The sequence below is a fragment of the Paralichthys olivaceus genome, chromosome 17 (genome assembly GCF_024713975.1).
Source record: "Paralichthys olivaceus isolate ysfri-2021 chromosome 17, ASM2471397v2, whole genome shotgun sequence".
NCBI classification, from domain to species: domain Eukaryota; kingdom Metazoa; phylum Chordata; class Actinopteri; order Pleuronectiformes; family Paralichthyidae; genus Paralichthys; species Paralichthys olivaceus.
This window is the reverse complement of record NC_091109.1, coordinates 1,476,603-1,500,365: the sequence shown is the minus strand read 5'-3', so window position 1 is coordinate 1,500,365 and position 23,763 is coordinate 1,476,603. Positions and strand designations below refer to the sequence as shown.

At 40.5% G+C, this 23,763-nt stretch overlaps 1 protein-coding gene across 7 annotated transcripts in view; it reads left to right on the top strand.

Annotated features, from left to right (window-relative positions):
* pou6f2 (POU class 6 homeobox 2) overlaps positions 1 to 16,209 on the top strand; it is a 69,757-nt gene extending 53,548 nt beyond the window's left edge. For 6 of the 7 annotated variants that reach the window (XM_069512034.1, XM_020087745.2, XM_020087739.2 and 3 more), the window contains 4 exons: positions 1,925 to 2,134; positions 3,821 to 3,974; positions 8,333 to 8,501; positions 12,859 to 16,209. In XM_069512034.1, the coding sequence (XP_069368135.1) occupies positions 1,925 to 2,134; positions 3,821 to 3,974; positions 8,333 to 8,501; positions 12,859 to 13,366 (1,041 nt within the window). In that variant the 3' untranslated portion in view covers positions 13,367 to 16,209. The remainder of the gene's footprint in view (positions 1 to 1,924; positions 2,135 to 3,820; positions 3,975 to 8,332; positions 8,502 to 12,858) is intronic. The other variant, XM_020087748.2, reaches the window with a different exon arrangement.
* The last annotated feature ends 7,554 nt before the right edge of the window (positions 16,210 to 23,763 follow it).

The window sequence follows — 23,763 nt, the reverse complement described above, 5'->3', positions numbered from 1 at the left end:
ATAAAAAAAATAAGGACTTGTGTGTAAGTCCTGAATTAGACGTGGAAATATCTGATCACAGACTAAATAAGCCAGGCTAAGAATCTGTACTGTTCGACACTCAATGCTGCAGACACATTCGGGGCATTACTGAAAAGTGATGCTCCATTGCACCCAGCATCCAATTATGATGAAATAAAAACTCAAGAACATTTTTTTAATGAATGAGGTCTCAGCATCGGTGAATTCAATACTTCCCATTAGGTGATTGTAGAACAAAGTCTTCCCGTCTGTCTATAAGTTAACACTCAGACAGTTGACTACACTGAGAACTCTTCCCTCCCATAAGAAGAGCTCTGTGACACTGCCATGAAACATCTGCCTGAGATAGTCAGATGGAGAAGCATTGCTTGGCGGGCCCAGGACGAGAGCTAAGCTGTCAGTTGCCTGCTCTTTTATTATGCTTATAGAACAACCACTTAGTCCAATGATGATGAATAATTGAGCGGAACAAGTTCCCTGCCACTGTGGCATGCAAAGCGGGATCAGTGGGACTCCGGAGACACGAGCGTCAGGCAAGGCAATAAAATATGTTAAGTGGCAGGAGAGCATTACAGGGAATTTGTAAAGCGGGCGCAGAGAGAGAGATAAATTATCTCTCCCCTAATGCGAAGCAACGTAAGCAAATGAGCCGTGGCAGGGATGAATTACAGATTGTCGGCCCACCTTTCTCTCACTGATCCCTCCCTATTATGTCAAAGGGACGAGAGGAGAGGGGGTGGGGGAGGTGGACCACGCACTGAGACACATAAGTGGTGGAGATAGAGACTGCAGAGCCAGAAGAGGCTCAGCTAACTCTGCGTGAAAGCTGCTTGTGGTGCTGTGCTGCTTTGGCTTCAGAATGAAACGTAAACTTAAAGAAAACTCACTTTTAACAGACGCATCTTTTTGCCCTTTTTGCCAAATAACAGAATTTAGAATGATGGGCGTCTCATCTGTGTTGAGCTGCTCTCTGGAGTAATGAGGCTCGGTGGAGGAGCTCTGTCAGCGGGGGGGCAGAAGTAACGGCTGCAAGGGAGCTGCCCAGAACCAGTCCCCAGATGACATTAACCTTCATCATGGTGAAGAGGCGCAAAGTCCCCCCTAAAGCGCCACTCTCGGCCACACTCTGGCAGTCCTGAGAGCTAAAACGCTGCAGTGACACTCTGCCGCCCCCTTTGATCTGCTCTTCCTGATTACAGCGACAGAAGGGAGAGAACAGGGGGTGGAGGAGGGGTGAAGTACCCCTGGGACCCTGAGAGTTGAATTCGAAACACAGAGTCCTGTCTTACTCTCTGATGCACCTCTTTTCTCCCTCTTATTGTCTTTTTTTTCTTGTTCTTTCTTTTCTTCTCTCCGGTCTATGTGTGTGAGAGAGGGTGAAATGGGGGACTCTGTGTCTCAGCAGCCACAGTCCTTCTTACCAGAGACAGACAAAGACACTCAAGCAAAAACACATTCACACACACATACACACATACACACACACATACACTCATCCCTGGCTTGGCCTGGTGATGGATCATACAGTCAGTGGTGTGCACCATCACACACACAGGTATTCAGCGCTGACCTTTGCAGTGTGCTCCCAGCAGTCTGCTTTGGCTTCTCTTGCTCTCTTGCCTGTAAAACCACCTCGGTGACAGATGATCAGTGAACGCATGTTTCTCTCTACAAACCACACTCAGACCAATTCAAAAGCAGAGTGCTCTGATTAGCCTCATTACACGGCATGTGACCAGCTCACACTTTGTTTCTGGTCGCATCCAAGAGTCAGAAAAAAAAAAACCCTCTCAGCGGCAGAGATGATTAAGACCGATACCTCCAGTAGCGTTTACCCTCTCAGCTTCTTCCTCTTTTTTAAAACCGCCCAGCTGATTTCATCTCCTCTCTACCCCCTTTGTAGATAATTGGAACAATCCCACTGATGCCCAACTCTGCAGGGCCCTCCAGCCAATCAGGGGGTGGCAACCCGGCACTGCAGGTACAGCCAATTACACCTCAGCTTCTGACCAACGCTCAAGGCCAGATCATCGCCACGGTGATCGGCAATCAGATTCTGCCTGTCATCAACACCCAGGGAATCACACTGTCACCAATCAAGCCTGGACAGCAGGTAACGTATATGCCGATGCACACGCAGTGTGAGGGAAGACACATTATTATGCACTAAGACTGATACTGCAACAATGATGAAGAGCTGGTTTATAAACTGTTGAATGAGAAACATATAGTGAAGTCAGACTAGTTCTGTTTATTCATAAAATATTCCAGCTCTGTCAGTCAGGTGTGTTTTCGCTAAACACCCCATATTTCTCACGCTTCAACACCCATAATGCTCATTTGCATCATTCCACTTGGAAAGTTTTAGTGTGTGTGATAGAAGACACTTGTCAGCCAACATCTCACACTCAGTCTCAGGGTGACTGCTGTGCCCACCACCCCCCCGAAAAAAGGGAAAACAAAACAACACTTTTCATCACACCCCTCCACCTCTTTAAGTCCAAACACTCCTGCCTCTGTTCTTCACCTCTTTCCTCAATCAAACTCTCCAGCCTCATGATTCGTCCTCCCTGACCTGTGCCACAAGTATTTTGTTTTGATTTAAAGGAGGCCGCTCACAAGTTGTTTCAGTTTTCACTCTCAGTTCCAGCTCGTACTGTAAGTGTAGAAACTCAAACATCTTCTCCTCCCACTTTGAAGATCTATACAGCGCTCGAGTGTGGATTCACACGATGAAAATGTTATTGACTTGATAATGACGATGTCAGTGCAGAATTACAGGGTAAAAGTTCACATTGAAGATGGTACAGTGGCGATTGGATGAACTTTCGGCAGATGGACACCTAATTGTTGCTCCCCAGAATCTCCAGATCATACTCTTGAATGAATTAATGCATTTGTAATAATGTTTATGCTTTTGTCTCCACTTCAAAGCCTGCGTGTACACATCGTTCCACGGGCATAATTTGCGGTTGTCAGAGCCTGCCGTCTAGAATATTTCCAGTGAAGCTAGATGATTCTTCGAGCCTGTCAACAGTCCTGACAGTGTGTGCATCGCTGTTGACACCCCCCACCATCCAAACAAACACATGCCACAGAGAAAATAATTAATAGCAAAAAAAGGAGAGGAAGAATCCAGCCCAGCTTATGGCAGAGACAGCTTTAAATGTGAAGACGCACCATCTTGATCTTGTAAAAGCAATTCAAATGTGCATAAAACATGAAAATACATTGTTTCCTCGCCATCAGAGCACGTAGCTCGTGGATCATGAATTATGTTTGATGCGGGGACTGCTGTGTCCACATGTTTTCTATTTCACATTCAGGCTGCCATTATCAGCATCCTCACGAGGCTGATGACGAGACAGATGACTCTAATTGTCTCGAGCTGTTCCCCTTTTATTGGAGCTACAGAGAAGCGATTATGAGGCTCGTAGAGACAGTAGAGTACTTGAGCTGAGCCAGCATCTACTTTCTCCAATCGTAACCCACTGTGGTAGTCTATTGAGCACACTATTGACACTATATTCCGCTCTGTCAGTCTAAATACCGCGGGCAGTAATTGACATTTATTCGTCATCAGGTACAAGGTAAATCTCATTATATTCAGCTTGTAAGTGGCTAATTTAATAGCTGGTGATTGGTTGATTAGATGTAATATTGTAGCCTAATCACCATAATGACATGATGACTATAAATGGTGGTTGTTATGATGATGTGCAGAGGGAATAACGGATATTGTTCTGTAGCACACGATGTCGATATGTTTCTTCAGCTCTATGTTTGTTTGTGTGTCCAGCTGCCTCAGGCTCAGCAGAGTCAGACCGGCCCTGTATCGTCTCAGCCCAACCTGCTCCACATGCCCCACAGACAGAGTCCTCTCCACCAGGCCTCTTCCTCCTCCTCCACCTCCTCCTCTTCCTCGGCTCTCAGCGTGGGGCAGCTTGTCAGCAGTAAGTGTCCAACTGAGCTCACAAAAACACAACATGCCTTCAAATACATGAAATAAAGAACCATGTCCCTGCTGTTGATGCTATATGACATTTTATGTGTATTAAAGGGTCAGGACACTGAATATCTTTTTTTTTTCTCTGTAATTTTAGTCTTCATGTTCCTATTTTACTAAATATAAAACGGTTACTTGTCTGTAATGTTATTATTTTCAACAAATCCCATGAGAGCATAAAAGCAAACGCTGCATTAATACACTTCACTGCTCGGTCTATGGTGCTCTGACCCAAGTCCAGTCAACACAACAGTGGAGCTATATGAGGAATAGATTGAGTTCCATAGGCAAACTTCATTGTTGGTTTTGTTGTTTAAGTGTGATTTGTTTGCAGTAAGAAAAATCACCAGACGTTTCCTGCAAAACGAGTCTACAATTCTATTCTAAAGCAGTAACCTGCTGCCTTGTCACTATATTTCTTGTCCGTAGATGCTGACACTCTAGAACAAGTTGAAATGCACTTGCATTAAGATTATATCATTTTATACTTAAATAAATACAAAATCTACATGATAAGATTATTTCAATTGGAATAGTCTCTCTTAGTTTGACAGCATTTTCTGTGTATTACCAGAGTAACAGGAACACAGCATGTTGCTGTGTCACAAATGAAATTCAGTATACCTACATGATATTAAGATGGCAGCTAAACTTCCAGAGCAAATAAAACCAAAGCGTGGGTGCCTAGAAACCACCAATGTTTCTAGAGAGTAAAAATCTTTTCGGGTGAATCATTCCTCTGCTGACACTGACCAGAGATCCAAGTGGGTGCAGCTACATTCAGTGCGGACAGCTTGTGACTGATCCCCGCCTCCTGTGATTGTTTTATTTTTCCTGACTGTCATTTCTTTGGTTTATTAGACGATCCAAAGTGGCGTGTGTTATGTATAATGAACATAAGTTTCATTCTCCCAGAGCGTGGGCCTTTGGCAGAGACTTATAAATCACTGGGCCACTGCCTGTCAGCATGCAGCTACTGCCTTTAAAAACTCTGTTTTATTCAGATAAATTTCATTTGTCAGAGTCGATTCCGCTAAACTCCATGTAAACTCATTTCAAAGGCAGCTACAGTCCCACTGAATTTAATAAAAAAAACAAGTCGCCATTGATCAACTTGTTGTAGACATTGTGTTTAGTTTGTGTTTACTTGCAGCTCGGAAAATATCCCATAACCCGTTTTTGAGTCTGCAGAAAATCACAGTGGCTCACTTCAGTGGTAAATAGGATTAATGCTTTATGCTGAGTATGAGCCACATCACTTTCTCTCAATGTCACTTAGGGCAAATAAATGCAAAGAAAAATCCCACGACAGAATCAGTCGTCTGCAGAGTGGAGATGCTAAAATGTTATTAGATTCACTGGCCACAAACAAAGTGCCAGAAACAGATTTTAAAACTGTACAACTACTCTTACTGATACTGCTTATTGATCCTGTGCAGTAACTGATTGTTTTTATTTTTAAGAGATGAAAAAGAACAAATTGAGAACAAAATTAAGTTTGCTTTATTTTCTTATATGCGCTTTATATAAATTAACATTCTTGAGTGTAAAACTGCAAATTACTTTATAGACTTAATCTGATCTCTGATTAATTTGAAACTGAATATCTGAACATCTCAGGTGATGCACTGACCCGTTCAGATTGAATTTATAAAACCCTGTGACAATCAGCTGACTAATGGTTATTTTTAATCACTAACCCATGTTCATATAATTTAGTCAACTGCATGTGTGGCCTCCTGCTAGTGTAGTAACACACAGTACTAAATGAAAGATGAAGTACAAACTGGAGTGTTGACATATTGTTTGTGATTTGGCCTCACAAGCAAAAATTTGTTGTACTAGTTGCAACATTCACTATCAGTTCAGTGTGTTTGTGTGTGTTTGTGCACGTGCGAGTGTGTGAGAGAGATGAGCTTTCCCTCTGCTCCCACACGGGCTCGGAGAGAGATCTCTCTTCTGTATTGAAAACACCAGAAACACATCATACTGTGGCTGAACGTCTTAATCAGAGACAGAGCTGGTGAAATAAATGAGATCACTTTCATGCATCAACAATAAATCAGAAATGTATTTTATTTCTCCAGGACCGAGCTTATCGATATTTCAGACTTTAATAATTGTGCCCAGGGGCCAGTTTAACACATGGTTTCAGTACCCATCCCTAATAAAGACAACTATCAACAATATTTTGTACGAAGGTTGATAATGTTTACTTTCATCTTGAGAAACTCAACTGAGAATGTGTGCTGTTTTCCAGAATCTTTTCTAAGAATCAGCTGGACAGGAATTAAACAGAATAATGTAAATGCATGTGGAACACATCTTAAATGTAGTCACATCACATCTGACTTGATCTTAACCTTTTCTCTCTCGCTGCAGAAACAAGTTCTAAACACAAGACTAATATATATTCACCTTTTACATTGAATTTGTTTCTGTCCCACTGATAAACATAAACCCATTATTCGGTCTCTTTTAGCTCCTCTGGGAAATAACTGACTCTATTGATGCTAAGTGTTCCTCTTTGTTCACCAGCATATGTTCACCATGTTCACCAGCTAGTGTCGGACTCTTGGTGCATGAGCACATAGTGTACACTGGGTTTTTAGAGCTTTCTGTCTGACACACTATGAGATCAGAACCAGAAAACTAAAGCTATCAGCCAGAGCTGAAACTATAAAGCACCTGTGAATTCAGGTGATCATTTTCATACTAGTGATCACAGTTTCAAACAAACTTTTCATAATGTTGTCACATAAAATATAAAAGTTGAAAAAACACATTTGTTAAGAAAGTTGAAAGATCACAAATCTATGCCAGATACTTTGAAAAAACTATAATTATATCATATAATACACCATGTTTATATTTAATTCATTAATTTAATAAGAGACAAACACTTCCATTGCAGTGTGTCACATAAAAGCATGAGTTTATCCTCCTTATTTCTAAAGGTTAAATCATTTTACTCATTTCCCCTTTTTTGTGTGTTTATCTTGGTATCATTCTGTTGTGATTATTATATATATATATATATATATATATATATATAATATCTTATTAATGTGATGTTGCTGTGAAGAAAACCAGCCTTTTTGAAGCCAGTTAAATGATTCTGTCCAGTTTCACTGTTTTTAAATTTGGCCTTTAAAACCATTTATGCACTGTTCTGTTTGTTCTGCGAAAGCTTCACTCCACCATTCATTACTGCAAAATAAATTAGAGGAGGTTTAAGCCTTAAATCATATTTGGGTTGTGACTTAATGTCTGAAGGAAAATATGGATCCAGAGGCTACACCAGTTGAGATCTGCTGCACCAGACAACCATTAGTCTTTCAAACCACTAAGTAAATAGCCTCCGCTGGGAATGATGAAGAGATGCTCATCAATGTGGAGATGATGGGACCCGAAGCTGTGAGTGCTCATCCCTCCCATTTCAGGCGGCTTGGAGCATCTAGTCCCTCGTCTTCCAAGTGTTCACACGTCTGGAGCACGCCGCATACGCTACACGTCACTTATGAGGCACAACGAGATGGCAGCTCCATAGATTTTTGCTTAAATACGCTTGGAGGATTCCTTTAATAATTCATTGATAATGACCAAGATGAATTATTCAGAGGCACAAACTTTGCTTTAGTAAGCAGGATGCCAGGGCACCTGACATTGATGTACAATGTGAAATCACTTTTTATTAGCAGGGAAATTCTTCAAAATGCCTCAGTGAAGTTTTTCAGATGTGCTCAAATGCGGAGATTCACAAACAGCATGTCTTTGTATAGAAAAGTGTTTGAGGGAGTCTGGAGCTGGTTATCATTTTTCTGTTGAGGCTCGCGAAAACCTGAACCGTCTTCACCGAGGGTCAGATGGATGAAATAATGTCTTTATACTTTATTTAATGTTTGTATTCGAGAGCTGGCTGCAATATATATGTGCATTCATACAGAAAACTACGACACAACAGTATGTATGTGCTCCAGATCTATCCCTCTATTGAATCAACGAGCTGGGTGTCATGTGGTTTTGTCCATATGCTTTTATATGTGCGATTAAAGAACCACATTGGCAAGTCAGAGCCATGAAATACTTGTATTCATACCTCAGATATATTCAGTCTTCAAAACATTTCTCAGATACATATAGTTTACAGCACAAAGACAAATAATAAGTTCTGACCCGGACCAGGACTTGTTTACCAAACTTGTTCACAGATGATTGTGATAGACGAAGGTTTCTCCGTTCACTCTGGAGGATGAGGAGAGGAGCAGAGGTCTAATAAAATGAGTTGTGTTTGTTGTATTGTAGACCCACAGACCGCCCCCAGCGAGGTGGACGGGGTCAACCTGGAGGAGATTCGGGAATTCGCCAAAGCATTCAAGATCCGCCGGCTGTCCCTGGGCCTGACACAGACCCAGGTGGGCCAGGCGCTCAGCGCTGCCGAGGGGCCGGCATACAGTCAGTCTGCCATCTGCAGGTAAGGTCGCAACAAAGAGTGGACCAAAAAAACGGCTCATTATCTCTAAATATCCTAATTGTGTCAAACGGAAGATGATGAAGTTGTGTAACCTCAGTGAGTCGTCTGGTGCTCATAGCTGCCATCTATTTTTCATCCCATATTTTCACAGACATTATTAAGGTATTAAAATACATAATTGACTTTTACCACTCTGACAAACAAAAGCTCTTATGTCTTTACTTACCCTGCGTCCTCTCACCCGCTGACATGACAGCCTTGTGTTACTTATGCAAAATACATACACAAGTATTACACGAAGCACTTAAAGCATTTAATAATTACTAAGGCCCGTTGCCTCTCACTCCGCCTGAACATGAGGGAGCTTGACGGTGATGATCTGTTAATAAGATTGCCATGTTTTACTGCTGCCACGAGGACAGTTTAGTCATAAACGGTGCGTTATATATTCATGAGACAATCAGACAATCAGTGTTTCATCCCCCTGTCGTTCCACTCCACTAACATTTTGCATGAAGACACCAAATGAGCTACATTTCCCTTTCAAGGCAGAATAATTGGGCCACATCATGTCCAAATATTAATTTTTTAAGAGAACTAAATAGCAAATCATTCATACTCGATGTAGAAAACGGTTTTGGGTGTAAAAGTAACTGTACAGTTAATAAATGCAGGTTTAAGTTAAAATTTCTTTAATAAAATTAAATTAAATTACACATTTCTTTGTAATAAACAACACAGAACACAATCATAGCCAGTATTCACCCCCATTTTCAAAAATAAAATTTAATTTTAATGTTTAATGTTCTTCACTGATGACCTGTGCTGTTTATGTGACACGGGGCTGCAACGCACTTTTAAAAATTTCATCACATCAACATCAAACAGCCGATAAAATGTGAAACAGTTGAGCGGCTGGGGTTGTACGGGGCCCGGCCGCCTCCGCCTAATGTTTAAAGTCTTAAAATCACACATGAAATATTTACAGCCAGGCATAATTCAAATATTTATAATATACATTAAAAGCCATTAGCTTCAAAAATAAACACTCAGTGGGCTGTTATTCATGCAGTTAAGACAATTTTTTTTTGTTTGTGTAACATTGGACATGACATCCTGATGTTTTAAGTAGAGGGCCAAACTTCACATGCTTTAGTTTAGTTAACATCAACACAGACATGACGTTTGAAGAGAAGCGGGACGTCACAGTAGCTCAGGGGCTCCGGCTCTGAACCCAGACAGAGAACAGACACTGACAGATGCTTCCATCTTGTCTCCTTTCATTGCTCAGTATGTTTCCATGCACTTTATTAGTTTATCTAAACAGGCACAGGCATTACATGAGGGCATCATCAAACCAATGATGCGCCGGTCTGTCCTCCACTCGCTCGGGTTCGTCTTGTTTTGCTGATTTGAATTCAGAAACATTCCGAAGTTGCTTGATTAGAATTAAAGAAGATCGTCCAATTTATAATTTTAATTAAATGATTTAAGATAGAAAACTTTATTTACTCGTCTTAATGAGTCGCACTGCTTAGAATTCAGTGCAAACTCTTAGATTACTGTCCTCATTAGTTTAATCTTTAAAACGACACGTTTGACTAAATAAACATTACCCAAATTTGAACTTAATGAAGGACCAGGAATATACAGCTGATTAAAAAGGTCTCTAAGTAAATGATAAGTCTCTCACGGTCTCATATTCACTTATGTGACAGGATCTGGTTGTTATTCTCAATTTTTTTAATATTGCTGCCTTTACATTAACTGAAATCAATACTTTTTCTGAAAACTCACATCAAGGATTTCAAAAATATTTTTCCACAAAATCATTTATTGGTTCAACACAAGAACTAAAACATTTCAAATGCATTTGTGTGTTTTTTTCCCGAGAGCTTTGATTAAATAAAGTTTTTCTTTGATTTTAGAATGAAAATATCATGAGTTAATGTGAATCTGATCATAGATTTTAGATCCCATCATCCAGCACTGATGTTCCTCTCAGGTAGTTCTCTGTGAACTGTTTAAAACTCTCCTTCATGGCTGTGAAGCCTCGGGCAAACTGTAACTCAGCTCTAAACATACAGCACGTCTGAGCACAGCTCCGAAGGTACTTTTAGGAAAAGACTGGAGGTGCATTCAGGGCCACTTCTCCCTTGTGCTGATGCACTAGAGGAGGGAGTGCATACCCCAGCTGAGCAGCTCTCAACTCATTTTAGTATCTGCAGTTCCTGTTGATCCATGAAATGTCCTGTCTCTGGTGACTCTTCATATTTACTAATGTATTCCCCGCAGTATGAATCTCTCCTCTTTCCACTATTTAGGGGGAGGACGGGGTTATAAATAATCCCTGCCTGTCGACAAGCAGGAATGCACCAACGAGGTGTAGAAACAGAGGAAGTTCATGCATGCATGGGCATCTGGCAGCAGCTCACCTCGCCATTAAAAATGTCTTGTGTGCATTGTTTGTTCCTCGGAGAGCTCTCTGCTGTCTTTCCATCAGCGCTGGCAGCTCAGGACTTATTTCACTAAAAGCATCCACACACGTCACGCTGCTGTCTTTTCCCATGAACACAGTCAGTCCACTTATCGATTTAATCTGGTCTGGACAACAGATCTTAAAGATCAGCTGATGTAATTATATATCTTTTGATAGTAGAGCGCAACTGATAAAAATTGTTTTGGGGGGGTGATGCTGATACCGATTAACAGCCGATATATATTTTTAAGTGGTTTCTAAGATGTCATTATCAAACCCTTATAATAATTATTTTACAGTTACATAGACTTTATTACAAATAACTGTAAATAAAAAGAAACACGAATACAATCAAATATATAGAACTTCAATCAAGAGCTTTTTTCATAAAATGGAAACATAAATCCACATCTTTTCTGCGTTGTTTTTCTGTGAAGTAAAGGTTTTCATACCGGTGCATATCGGCAAACAACGCTGATTCCAATGTGTCTGTGAAAGACTCATACCGGCTATAACTGTACAAATGCTCATGGTCTAATTGATATACAAACCATGTTTTTAAATATATTTTAGTGGTGATTTCTCCATGATAAACTAATTAAGCTTCTGTAAACATGCTGAGCAGTTGGTTTAATAATTCACTTTGTGCTTTACATGGCTGGAACAGGCCCCATTACACACTGTTAGTTGTGGTGCTCATTGGGTAAATCATAAAAACAAACAGATCCAGTTTAATTGGATCTGGACAAGAAGACAAACACAACCAGCGAGTAAAACATGAACATAACTATAATGAAATGCAGCCTCACAGTTTAAATACTGCTCAAAACCCCCAAACAACATACAGTAAGTGGAGTAAGTCACACACTAATTAAAACAATCACATATAATGTATTATATAAAGAATATATTATATATATAAAGTATTATTTATTATACTGTATATATACAATATCAGTAAGTAAAGTTGGATCATTTTAATAAACTTTAAATTCAACCTAAGCTTCATTTGTTTTATATGACATGAAACTATCATGTTTCTTTTTACACAACAGTTTTGAGAATTGTCTTTTTAAATCCTAACATCATCGTCCACGTGTCTAATCCACATAAACAGTATCTGTTCATATCAGACGCAGAGGCACCTGACAGAGTCACTGAGACGCCAACGAGCCGTGTTATTTTAGAAAAAGCTTGATTCTCCATTCATACTTTGACTTGCTAAAACGCTTCGTGAAGTCAGAATTATATGTCATGCAGCCGTGGAGTCTCAGGAACTTTCAGGATTAGAGTGTGTAAATGTATTTTTATTAAATATAAAATGAGACGTTGTTAGAGGATGAAAGAAAGTTTGAAAAATGTATTAAATGTACATTTTGATCAATAATTCAAGCTCTTTTTGTAAATAAATGATGGTGCCATATTTAACTGCATGCATTAGTGCATATTTTTTGTTTTTTTTATCACTCGAGGGAAAGAAATTGAATATTTGACAGTAAATCCTGTGAATCCTGTTTTGTTTTTCTGTTCATTTCATTTGGAATTACAGTATTTAGGTAGATGTTTGTATGTTTTTTGGTTCAACTGGACTGGACTTTAGCCATTGGCAATATCTCCTTACTCCACTATTGCCAATTTGGGACAGAGATCCACAGCTTCCTCCAGAAAATTAACTCACCACTGGCAGCCATCACCTCCAGCTGCTGCAGCTGAGGTGTTTCCAGGTATAGAACCCAGAAGGGTTTGGCTCGGATGTGAACCTGGATGCTAGTCTCAGTCCCAGTGGCATTCTGGTTGAGGAGAAGAAAAAGGCAGGCAGCTTATCCCTTGTTCTGGCAGGGCACCTAAGTAAGATTCTTTTTTCTCAATTCTCCCCAGACACACCATCCTGAGAAGCCACTTTTTCCTACCACAGGAAGCCCAAGAGAACACTATAGGTAGCAGTCTGACAGGCAAACTGAACCCTGGCCTTTTATATCCTGCCAGGTTTGAGAAGTTGGACATCACCCCTAAAAGCGCCCAGAAGATTAAGCCCGTTCTGGAGCGCTGGATGGCCGAGGCTGAAGCCCGCCACAGATCCGGCATGCAGAACCTGACTGAGTTTATCGGCAGCGAGCCATCAAAAAAACGCAAGCGGAGGACCTCTTTCACCCCGCAGGCGCTCGAGATCCTCAACAGCCACTTTGAGAAGAACACGCACCCCTCCGGACAGGAAATGACGGAAATAGCAGAGAAGCTGAACTATGACCGGGAGGTTGTGCGAGTCTGGTTCTGCAACAAGAGACAAGCGTTGAAAAACACGATAAAGCGTTTGAAACAGCCCGAACTCGGCGCGGCTGCACCAATGGACCCTCTCACCGATTCTCTAGAGGAGCTCCCGAAGTGAACGAGCCCTCCGACACCAAAAAAAAAAAAAAGGCAGCCATTAAAAACAAGAAAAGGTGGATGAACTCTCGAAATGAGAACTGAGAAATGTTCCCAGTCACCTGGACGGACAGTGATGAGTCTGCAAACAAAAACTATGTGTTGTCAGTGTGATTACCACAGTTGTGTAAATGACCTTGGCGAAACCAAAAAGAAGAAAAAAGAGATTAATATGTGAGAATTATGTAAAAACATATGGTGTGCTGTTTTCAAAGAGTTTTAGATTCTGGCCTGACGGACCAGACTATCGAAACCCAAATTTTGGTTCCTACCAGGAGGGATTTAATAAAGAGATCATACCAAATCAAAACACTATTTACCAAAGTCTGTTGCATCTGAGTACTAAGAATAATTTTGTAATGTAAATGTGCTCTAAATTTTTACATTTGTACTGGCAAATCTAAGCTATATGTGTGAGGTTGAGTATACATTTTATCTTTGTCTCGCTTACTTTTTTCTTCATTGTTTGTATGTAAATATCTAAAACAACAAAAAAAAAGAAAAACGCTGTCTTCAAATTGAAATCACACTGATAAAGTTTCTCTTTTTGGATGAAAAAAATTACCTTTGCTGTTAAACAATTGCATAATAATGTCGTTTTGCCTCCGATTTGTGTTTCATCTGCAGATATTTTCAGTGGAACTTTGTACGACTTTTACAGGTATTTATTAACGATCACAGAAATTCAAGGACTGTCACGTGATGATGAAGAGGAGGGGGAGGGGGAGGAGGAGGGTTTCGGTGTCTTGTCGAGTCGACTGCAAGCTTTGTTTTGAGCTAACGTGTCATCATTCTGTTGCCAAAGCCTGATAGCCAAAGAACACAAACATTCAGCTCAAGGACTGGGGAACGATTTTACCGTTTTGTTCACATGTTCACTTTCTACCCCCTTTTTTTCTGAATTCTTATTTTGTGTAAGTAAAAAAAGAAAAATCACAATGTCATGTCAAAGAGCTGAACTGTCTGCCGTCATTTTTTAAATCTTGGTAAACACAGAAAATTGGTTGGAAACATTTTCTTTTAATCTAATTTGCGTCTGCATGTTTCAACTCAAACCACGTGAAGAAGAATTATCACAGAAAGTCACTGAAAATATTTTTACACAACAAACCCTTTAATTCGGCCCAAACATTATTTAAACTTGTGGTCGAAGCTTTTCTTCTTTCGCCGCTGACCAAACTACTGAGCTCAAGTTAGTTCCGCTGTTTTTATAACCTGAGTATTTCAACTCAATTTTGCTTTTCACAAAGATGAATGTTGTTTTTTTTCATTTGTTCTCTATTCCTCTCAGTTGAGTGAAGATTTACAATCAGTGTTTTTAATGGAAATGTGTATGAATTCATTTCCACGACAGCAAAGTGTTTAAAAAGCTTAATCTTTCGCAGATTATCTTGAAGATCTCATTTTTTTTTTTTGGTTTATTTTCACGGGTAGAAATTAATTTTCACTTCACCGAGATGTGTTTTTTTTTTTTTTAATTGACTCCATCGCTGCAGTGCGACACGTTTAATTTCACTCGCTTTTGACTTTGTCAGAAATGTCAATAATCCAGGCGAAGGAAAAAAAAATAAAAACCCAGACTGTCACTATAAATATTTGGCTGTTACAAAAACCCACGGGAGAGAAAAAAAGAGGTGAATGTTGAGAAAAGTGTCACTTTTCAGAACAAGTGAACTTAATTTGAAGTGAGGTGAAATTTGATGCAATTTATTCAGAATCATGTGTCTGCTTGATATCTGTCCTTCCATGTCACATTGGTTATCTCAGTCCCTCAGTCCCCTGTGCACCGCTGTGTCCCTGCCTGGAAACACACACACACACACACACACTTATCCTGAAACAGACTCACTTTTTTCATTTACATCCTCAGATTTGATTTTGGTAAAAGAATAATTAACTTCTTCAGGCAAATCTCGGGCCAAGAATTATGACGACCACCCGTCAGATGAATATATGAGGAAGCGGCAGCAGCGGATCAGTTGTGAGGCTTAACAATAAAAGCTGTAACCAAAACCAAAAAAAAAAAGATGTATAACAAACAGACAAAGAAAAGGAGTTATGCCTTCGCTCAACTTTTCAATGCTGGACCAAAGCTCTATAGTTATGCACATTGTACAGAGAAATAGATTCACGGTGTTGACAATCTTTAAAAATCTGAGATAAAAAAAAGAATTGAAGAGTAGAAATGTACAGTAGTTCATCATCCAAGGTTTACCTCAGTACTGTTCATGTGAGAATCTTACAGACGCCATACAAGCAGCAGCAGCAGGTCTGAGAGAAGACCGACAATGATTCTGCACCGTGTCGTCAGTGTTCACCTTTTATTTATTACGATGGGACACATGATTGTTTTATTTATGTGAAGTGGTCTCCTGAGCCACATGTGACTCTCAGTTCTTTTTTATTGTTGTATCGCGTTATTTTTCTGATTGGCTGTGACACCCACCTCAGTTTTCACACGTCTGTAGAGGAAGAGGAGACGGTGGCGATGTTGCTCTTGACCCGATTAGGACGATTTGTTCAGATCACCTTGAAATACTTTTGTGAAATTTTACTAAACACGGACAACCTGGTCTGACGTTTTTGTTAATAGTTGAAGAACTTGAAACCAAAGCTGAGGAGCCTGCAGAGGTTGGTTTTTGTTTTGTTTTTTTATAGACTGAAAACTGTACTTAATCTATAGAGCAATATCTGTTTGGTCAGTTAAGCAGCACTTTGTGTATTTCTTAAAAAAACGTTTAAAAAAAGCTTCAAGTCTGTCACATTGATTTGTACCATAATTAGTAATAAACAATTGTTTGACGAGTTTCGTGTCTTTTCTGATGAAACACAACACGACTACATATTTAGTCAAAGCTGAGTTAAAGGACTGTTGTCTGTCTGTGTCGGTAGGACAGCATGTTTTGTAAAGTTGTCCCCGACACCAGGACAACTACGCAGTGTTGGCTGTTGAAGAAGAGACATCAAATGAAACGTAGACAGACGTTAGCTGGATAAGTCGCCCTCGTCCTGTCCCATTTACTGACATGGAGGAAGTGGGGTTATACTGGAGCCAGCCACCAGGGGGTGGTCAAGGTGTTTTGGCCACTACCATAGACTAAAGATGGAAGACATGACTGCTCCACGAAAGTGAAGCAAAAGCAACTTGATCACCACTGACTCCTCCATGTTAGTGGGTGGGACATGGATCAAACTAAATAATCAAATGTTTCTAAAAAAAAATTTTTTTTTTTACATTTTAGGAAGTGATATTTTTTCAAATGTTCATTTTACTGATAGATTTGGTTTGATCCTGTAAAAATGGGGCAAATGTCTTGAGCTGAGACTGACTCCTGATTGGCTAGCATGTGTGAACTTACATCTGCTGATCGCTAGTACGCAGACACTGAATCCAAATAATGTCATCGGCGCAAGATGGCAGCGTCCAGGCTATTTTGGCTTCATGTCTAGATAGTTGCGCAAAGCCTATTTGAAAAACGCTGAAGACAGATGATTAAAACCGAACTTATCAGAAAATAAAAAACTCTTTTAATAAGATCCTAAAGTCAGCGAAACCATCTTTGGGAAATGTATTTGTTGTGTACTCGTGAATTTTATATCATATGTCCCATCTGCTAACATGGAGGGGGCCAGGTTTATGACCTTTATTGCAGCCAGCCACCAGGGGACGATTTACTCCGCACAGCCTGTGTGTGGAAGATCGATAACTGCGGTTTGATCTATAATCATGAAAAGTTGAGTTTTAAAAAGTGTGATGTAAGGTAAATACTGATGTCCAGGTCAAGAGATGCTGTAATGCACAATAATTCTAAAAACATGGCCGACTCCTCTTTTCATCTTTTCAAGCTTCCCACGTAAACACGAGAGCATCAAAGAAAACCCGACATGTCCTGACTTTCTCTCTGCCGGGTCACGTCGGCACGGAGCTTCACATTTAAGGTGGCGTGCAGTGATTTGACCTTTGACCTCAGGCCGGTCGACAGATGAATGAACCCAACCGGCTGTTTGATGCGTCTGACGAGAGAAAAGTCGACCAAAAGGAATAAAAAGAGTCTCGCGCACAATATGCGGCAATTTATTTAAATTTCCTCGGGGTCAGTGGAGAAGAAAACGAGTCAGGTTTGCTCCTCATCAAAGCTTCATGTGTTTGCCTTCGCCAAATAACAACAAGACAAGTGTAAAGAAGGAGAAATATATAAATAAAACGTGGAGAAAGCCTTTTGAAACTAAACTCAAAAGTTTGATACAGCTTCCCTCTCCGTGATGCCTTTGAAAAAAACGGACAGGCAGCTGAAAAGAAAGTAGTAAATAAATAAATAATAATAATAAAAAGCACAGACAACATAAATTATTAACATTAGACTGAAAACTGATGTTCCAGATGCTTTTTCGTCTTCCTTTCAGCTCGCCCGCTCTCCCCCCTTCATTTCAAAACACTGGCTGCAGTTTTGAGTGATGATGGGTGAGGTGTGTGTGTGTGTGTCTTTGTGTGTGTGTGTGTGTGTGTGTACGCGCTCCGCTCCGCCACGTTATTTGATATTCTTTTGTTTTCCACCCCCGCGCCATCTTCATTGTCTCTGCCATTAGCGGTGTAATTGTGCAGATGCAGCCCCTGACCCATATCTGTTTTCTAAAACTGTTTGTATTCTGCTGCTGATAAAAAGTTTGCTTTCTATTCTCTCTCTCTCTCTCTCTCTCTCTCGCTCTCTGTCTGCAGTAGCACACAGCAGAGTTTTTCTGATGGAGAGTAACAGCTCGGTTAAAAGAAATCCAAACACAGATATTAGGGCGTGAGTGTCAGAGCTTTTTTTATCAATCATTCTTGGATGTGAATCTGGTGAGAGCACTCACATGAAAAAGTTTTGTTTTTACTTGAGCCCAATTTTAGTTTCATAACATCTTTGATTTAACAGCATAAATACAAAGATGAATATATCACAAATAAAGTCTCCATAACTTGTTCACTTTGTAAATACACGTTTAATTCCATTAGCGTGAGAAGGTCTTTAGTTACAGTCTACGACCTAAAACGACAGTAAGATTTATTTAAGGTGTACTCAGTTTGTCCCATTCACTAACATGGAAGAGGCCGGGTTTATGCCCTGTAGTGCAGCCAGACAGCCAGCAGGGGGCAATCCAGATGTTTTGGCTTCACTTTTTGGGAGAGCTGTCGTCTTTATATCTTTATGTTCAGTCTGTGGTCAGTTCTGATGTGACTGATGGGAACATAAAGCTTCTCCATATATTTGGCTGAAATGTTCCCACGTTAGTTGTTTTCCTGAGGACGTGTTTCACCAACATCAGTCACGGTGTCAGCGGCTCAACGTCAAACTGTCTTAAACAAAACCAGATTTTCCAGCAGCAGCTCAAACGAACTTTATTCTGCTCCGAGGTCAAATTATCCAAATCTGCAGTGACAGAGATTTATTCTCTCACAGACTTTTATTTGCATGAACAGTTTGTCTGTGTATCAAAGACAAAACCTTTGTCCTTAAATATTCAAAGAAGATGCAAACCACCACCTCTGAACACTTTTCAAAATGTATTTTAAATTCGTAGTCTTCCATCCCAGGTTAAGTTTAGCCTGATCGATTTCCAGAGCGGCCACATTAAACATGTAAAACAGGCGAAGTGACCATTATCACTTGATTTTAAAAAGCTGTTTTCAGACATGAACTGAAGTCTGAACATTTTCCTGAGCAAGGAGGAGCCATATATGTAGAGGACGCTGATGAAGACGTGAAGAGACGACGAGGGTCTGGAGGGTTTTTAACGATAGACAGATCGTACCTCATGCTGCTCGACACAAACTCTCCGGAGTCTGACCCAAACAATCTCCTGATGCAAACTTTTTAAGTAGCCGTGGTAAAGAGTTGAGTTTAAAGTGCTTCACAGTGGATTCACAGACTGACAAGTCTCACTATGAGAAACTCTGGGTTCAAATGCACAATTAAAGACATGGTTTTAAGAAAACTGTTGAAAGATGAACAGAGAAGCTGCATTTTCTTCTTTTCAGTCCTTAGTGTTTTCAGTGTTTCTAGTAAAGACACGTTTTGATCTCTGAATCTTGTTTTTCCAGGAGCAGCTGAGGTCTTCTTCTTCTTCTTCTTCTTCTTCTTCTGTTTTACAGTGAGTCCTTCTCTTTGTGTCCCTCCACCTCTCGCTGTTTTTTTCTTCTGACAGGATCAAAGCAAAGACCGAGGCCTCCGCCGACTGTCTGACTTGTTGAAATCAAACACTCCCGTTCAACCTGCAGCCACCTGAAATTGTCCTGCGCGACGGAGAGAGGGAGACCGGATAGAAATATTATGACATGTCTTCGCTCCAAATGGATTATGTTTCAATATCAGCCCGGACACAGAAACGCAGAGGTGGAGGGAGAGAGTGCATGTGTTGGATGCAGATGGTTTTAAATTGCTGCCTTTGTTTTCAATCAGGCATGAAGCATTCACTTTCCTTATCTTTCAGACAATGCAGCGGCGCGCGGTTGGGCTGATGTTCTGTGTAAATGAACTGTCTGTACATCCCTCACCCTCCCGCTCCTCCGCCTTCTTGTTTTCACTTCCTCCTCAAGGTTGAGATGTTGCTACACCGACTGTGAAGCTGCTCAGCCGTCTCCACACTTTGCTGCTCCGCACACCTAAATGCCTCCCGGGGTGTAATTACCAATCCTCACATGCAATCTGGGTCGGCCATGCATATGATCCCTTTTGCTTTTTCACCGTTGTTTCAGTTTTTTTCAGCGTTATTAGCAATGACTCTGTGTGAGGTGTTTGCAGGTGGAGGAGTTAATAGCCCAGTTCTTTACAGAGACACCTGTCTGACTTGAGCAGCTGATTGCATCAGCTCGTAGTCCATTTAACTTTGGAGCTTTGATTTGGGCTGTGATGTCTCTGTTTTCAGTTTCTCACTCACTGTTTCTTTCTCGTTCCTCAAAGTCTCAAACAGCAAACAGGTGAGATGGTGGAATCTCCTCATTCTGTTTTCCAAAATTCAAAATTGTGATTTATCGTTTCTCTGATGTTTAAGATAAAAGACAATAATAACGTCTTTCATTTGAAACGGTCGACGTCCGTCAGTAAAATCTTTTTGCCTTTAAGTTTTCTGTTAATTTGATTATTGATCTTTGTTGTTATTGATCGGACTCATGCATCACCGAATCATACAAATGAGTGGATGATGACATCGACATCTTTAGGACCTTAGTGGACACGGAATGAATTTGTCTTTAAGAAGTTAAAACTCTCACTTTTTATTTGTAGCATTAAAGCAGCTGTCGTCATTATTTTTATATTAACAATACAAGAAATGTTAATCGGGGTTCGTTCATGGTGATGAACGTAAAGATGTATCGTCTAAATCTGCTGAAAACAAAAATACAACTTTTGAGGCAAAGTTTCATGAGCTCCAAATTCACAATTAACGATCCACTAATTGGTAATGGGGGGTTTGAGGTGTCTTGGGGTAACCAGGAGCCCATTGTGACAGAGTCCATATGGATACGGCCCTGCTTATATATAGTAGGACCAGTTACATGTTCAACTTCATCTAAAACACAGCATCACAACACATTTAGCTGGAAGCACATGATAAAAAGCAGCAGAAGTGGAATCGTTTCCCTCTCGTCAGGTAGTTTCCACCAAGAGTTTAGAAAAACCCTTTTGGCAAAGTGCAACTCTTCTGCGTGTGGGTCACCGCAGCTCTGAGAGCCGCCGGAAAATAACCGGCCCTGCCCTCCATCATCCTCTCATCCCGCTGACCTCTGTGTACGCCATAGTATACTTACAGCACATACAGAGAGAGGGAGCGCAGGAAAGGGGTGGAGCGGGGGGGAGAAAAGAGAATGATTGCATATCTGAAGGCATCAGGAGAGCAGATATGGATGTTAGAGGAGTGACATGGTCGGACACATCTTGGCTTTCTTATTAGTGAGGACCTGCACGGACACTTTGGGCCTTTTTTACGGGGCCGTGATGAAACCCCCCTCTCGGTGCATCTGTGGAAAATGGCCGAGGGGAAATCACAGATGAGCATCACTCAAAGACAGGGAGATGTCAACAGGCCCATAATGATAGCTGATGGCCCCAGAACACTCTCCTTCTGCCTCTCAGCCTCACCTGCCCGAGTTGCACTATACTAGAAAACATAATTAGAGGTAAAACAGAGAGACGGAAGCTTTATCTCTGTGTATTCTGTAAGCAGCGCTCTTTGTTTTTATCCATCCAGGAGTCCTCTCTCTTTTTTTCTCCTCCTCAATCTCTCTTTCTCTTCATGGAAAGGAGGAGGAGGAGGAGGAGAGCTCCCTCTGTGAGATGCCAAGGTGCTCCCAGTCCATTGTGCTGCTGGCTGTCAGGTTAAATTAGGGAGTACAGGCTCCGTGAGTGTAAAAAAATCAATACTTGATGGAAGATTGCTCCCCGGAAAATCTGTTTTGATTCCAGGATTAATTCTTGACCAAAGGCTCCAGCAAAATGACATGCCATTAGCCTGAAAATGAACACATTCTGCAGTGGAAATTGGATGGAAATGTGTCAGGTGATTGCCCCGGCTGGTTGTTTTTGACTCTTTGAGCGAGCGGGGGGACTGAAGGTGTGGCTGCCGCGAATGAGGCCTCGGGGCCGACTCCATTTTCCGGAGCAGAGACAACTCCGCCGTGGCCTCGGAGTATTCTCAAGGCCATTGTTGTCCAGCGGCTGCAAATGCATTCCACCAAGGTGAAATGCATTTGCCCGCCACCCGGCCTCTCTTGTGTTTTCCATAACGCGTGGCATGAGGAATGAGAGAATCTGAAAATAAAACAGAGAGGATTTTCCCCCTCGTCTGTTCACCCAACAGAGAGAAGAGGAGAGTGAGATGCTTTATTGATGAGTGAATAATGTGTTTGTCGTGACGGTTGACGTCTCCTGTTTGAAATCTTAAACAGGAAGCTGTAAAGATGCACGGGACATTGATTTGAGCAGCCGGAGCGTTCAGGCTGCACTAAACATTTGTGTGAACGTCCAGAGTGGGAGGAAAAACACAACATGAGACATGATTTCTTAGACTCTGACATGTTTTCTGACCAGAACACGTCGGGTTCATTTAGAAGATTTCACTTCTTTTGCATGTTGTTCATCTAAAACACGGATGTTTTCATGAAGCACATGATGAAATGTGTGTTTGTGGATTGTAATTTAAAATATTGGGTGATTGATTTGTATTTGCTCAGATGAAAATCACTAAATCCAATCGGAAAATAATTTTAGCCTCAGTTTTAATTGTAGCATTTCCTGAGAATATGAATCAAGTCCATTTTAGTTTTTTTCTGATTTGCTTTTGATCCATCTGAGATCAGATGAATTACCGAGAATCCCATCATTACAAGTTGCAATAATTAAATAGGCACAAAAACACTGACATTTTATTTCACACTATTTTGAGAGGCCATGAGAACCTTTCTCAACCTACAGAATAAAGATGGATTCTGTCATTTCATTTATCTAAACCTCTCAGCATCATGACTTTCAAAGAACTTTGTATTTACAGACAACAAGAGATGGAGGCTACAATGGAATGATTTGTGTTTTAGAAATGCTGATATTATTAATTTTATCATCATCATCATCATCATCATCATTATTATCATCATTATTATTATTATTATTATATTCGCAGAGTTGAATCCTGCAGTGAACCTCTGTGGACCAGTTTTACAGTGAGGCTTTGGCGCCACCCCCTGGATGAAAAATGCTATTACTTTTTATAATTATTATTTCCTGGTCCACCGCTAGATGGCGGTGTATGGCAGCGTTCAGCTTCTCGTTCAACACCAACACCATAGAAGAAGTGTGGAGAAGTACACCCCAAAAACCAAATTAATATAGTTTAAATAATCTATTTTAACTTTACATTTTCCAGACAAAAAAACCTGTTACGAATGCTAAAGAAAGTTTTAACTGATGATGACTATTTCGTTTTAATTAAATACAGTTAAGTTGATCAAATTGCACATATCAAACAATTTGAAAAAAGAAATAGAGCAAGCGCTAACCCTAAACCTGAAACGTACAAACATCAAGACACTGAAATCATGAGAAATAATAACGCACATTGTGCACAAATGAAATTGCATAAAATAATAATTAAAATAAATGAATAAATACTTCAAATTAAATGATTAATCGTAGTAGTAAGTTCTCTTTTAGTTGCAGTACAGGTCCACAGGAGTTTCGGGTTGTTCATGATCAGGTCACTCTGAATGTCTTTTAAATTAATATTATTATTAATAATAAAAAGTTAATACCGAACACAGTGTTTTCTCTTGTGATTTAGTTTTCAGGTGGATCTTCTGTTGATGTCGCGGAGTGATGGCGTCACCAG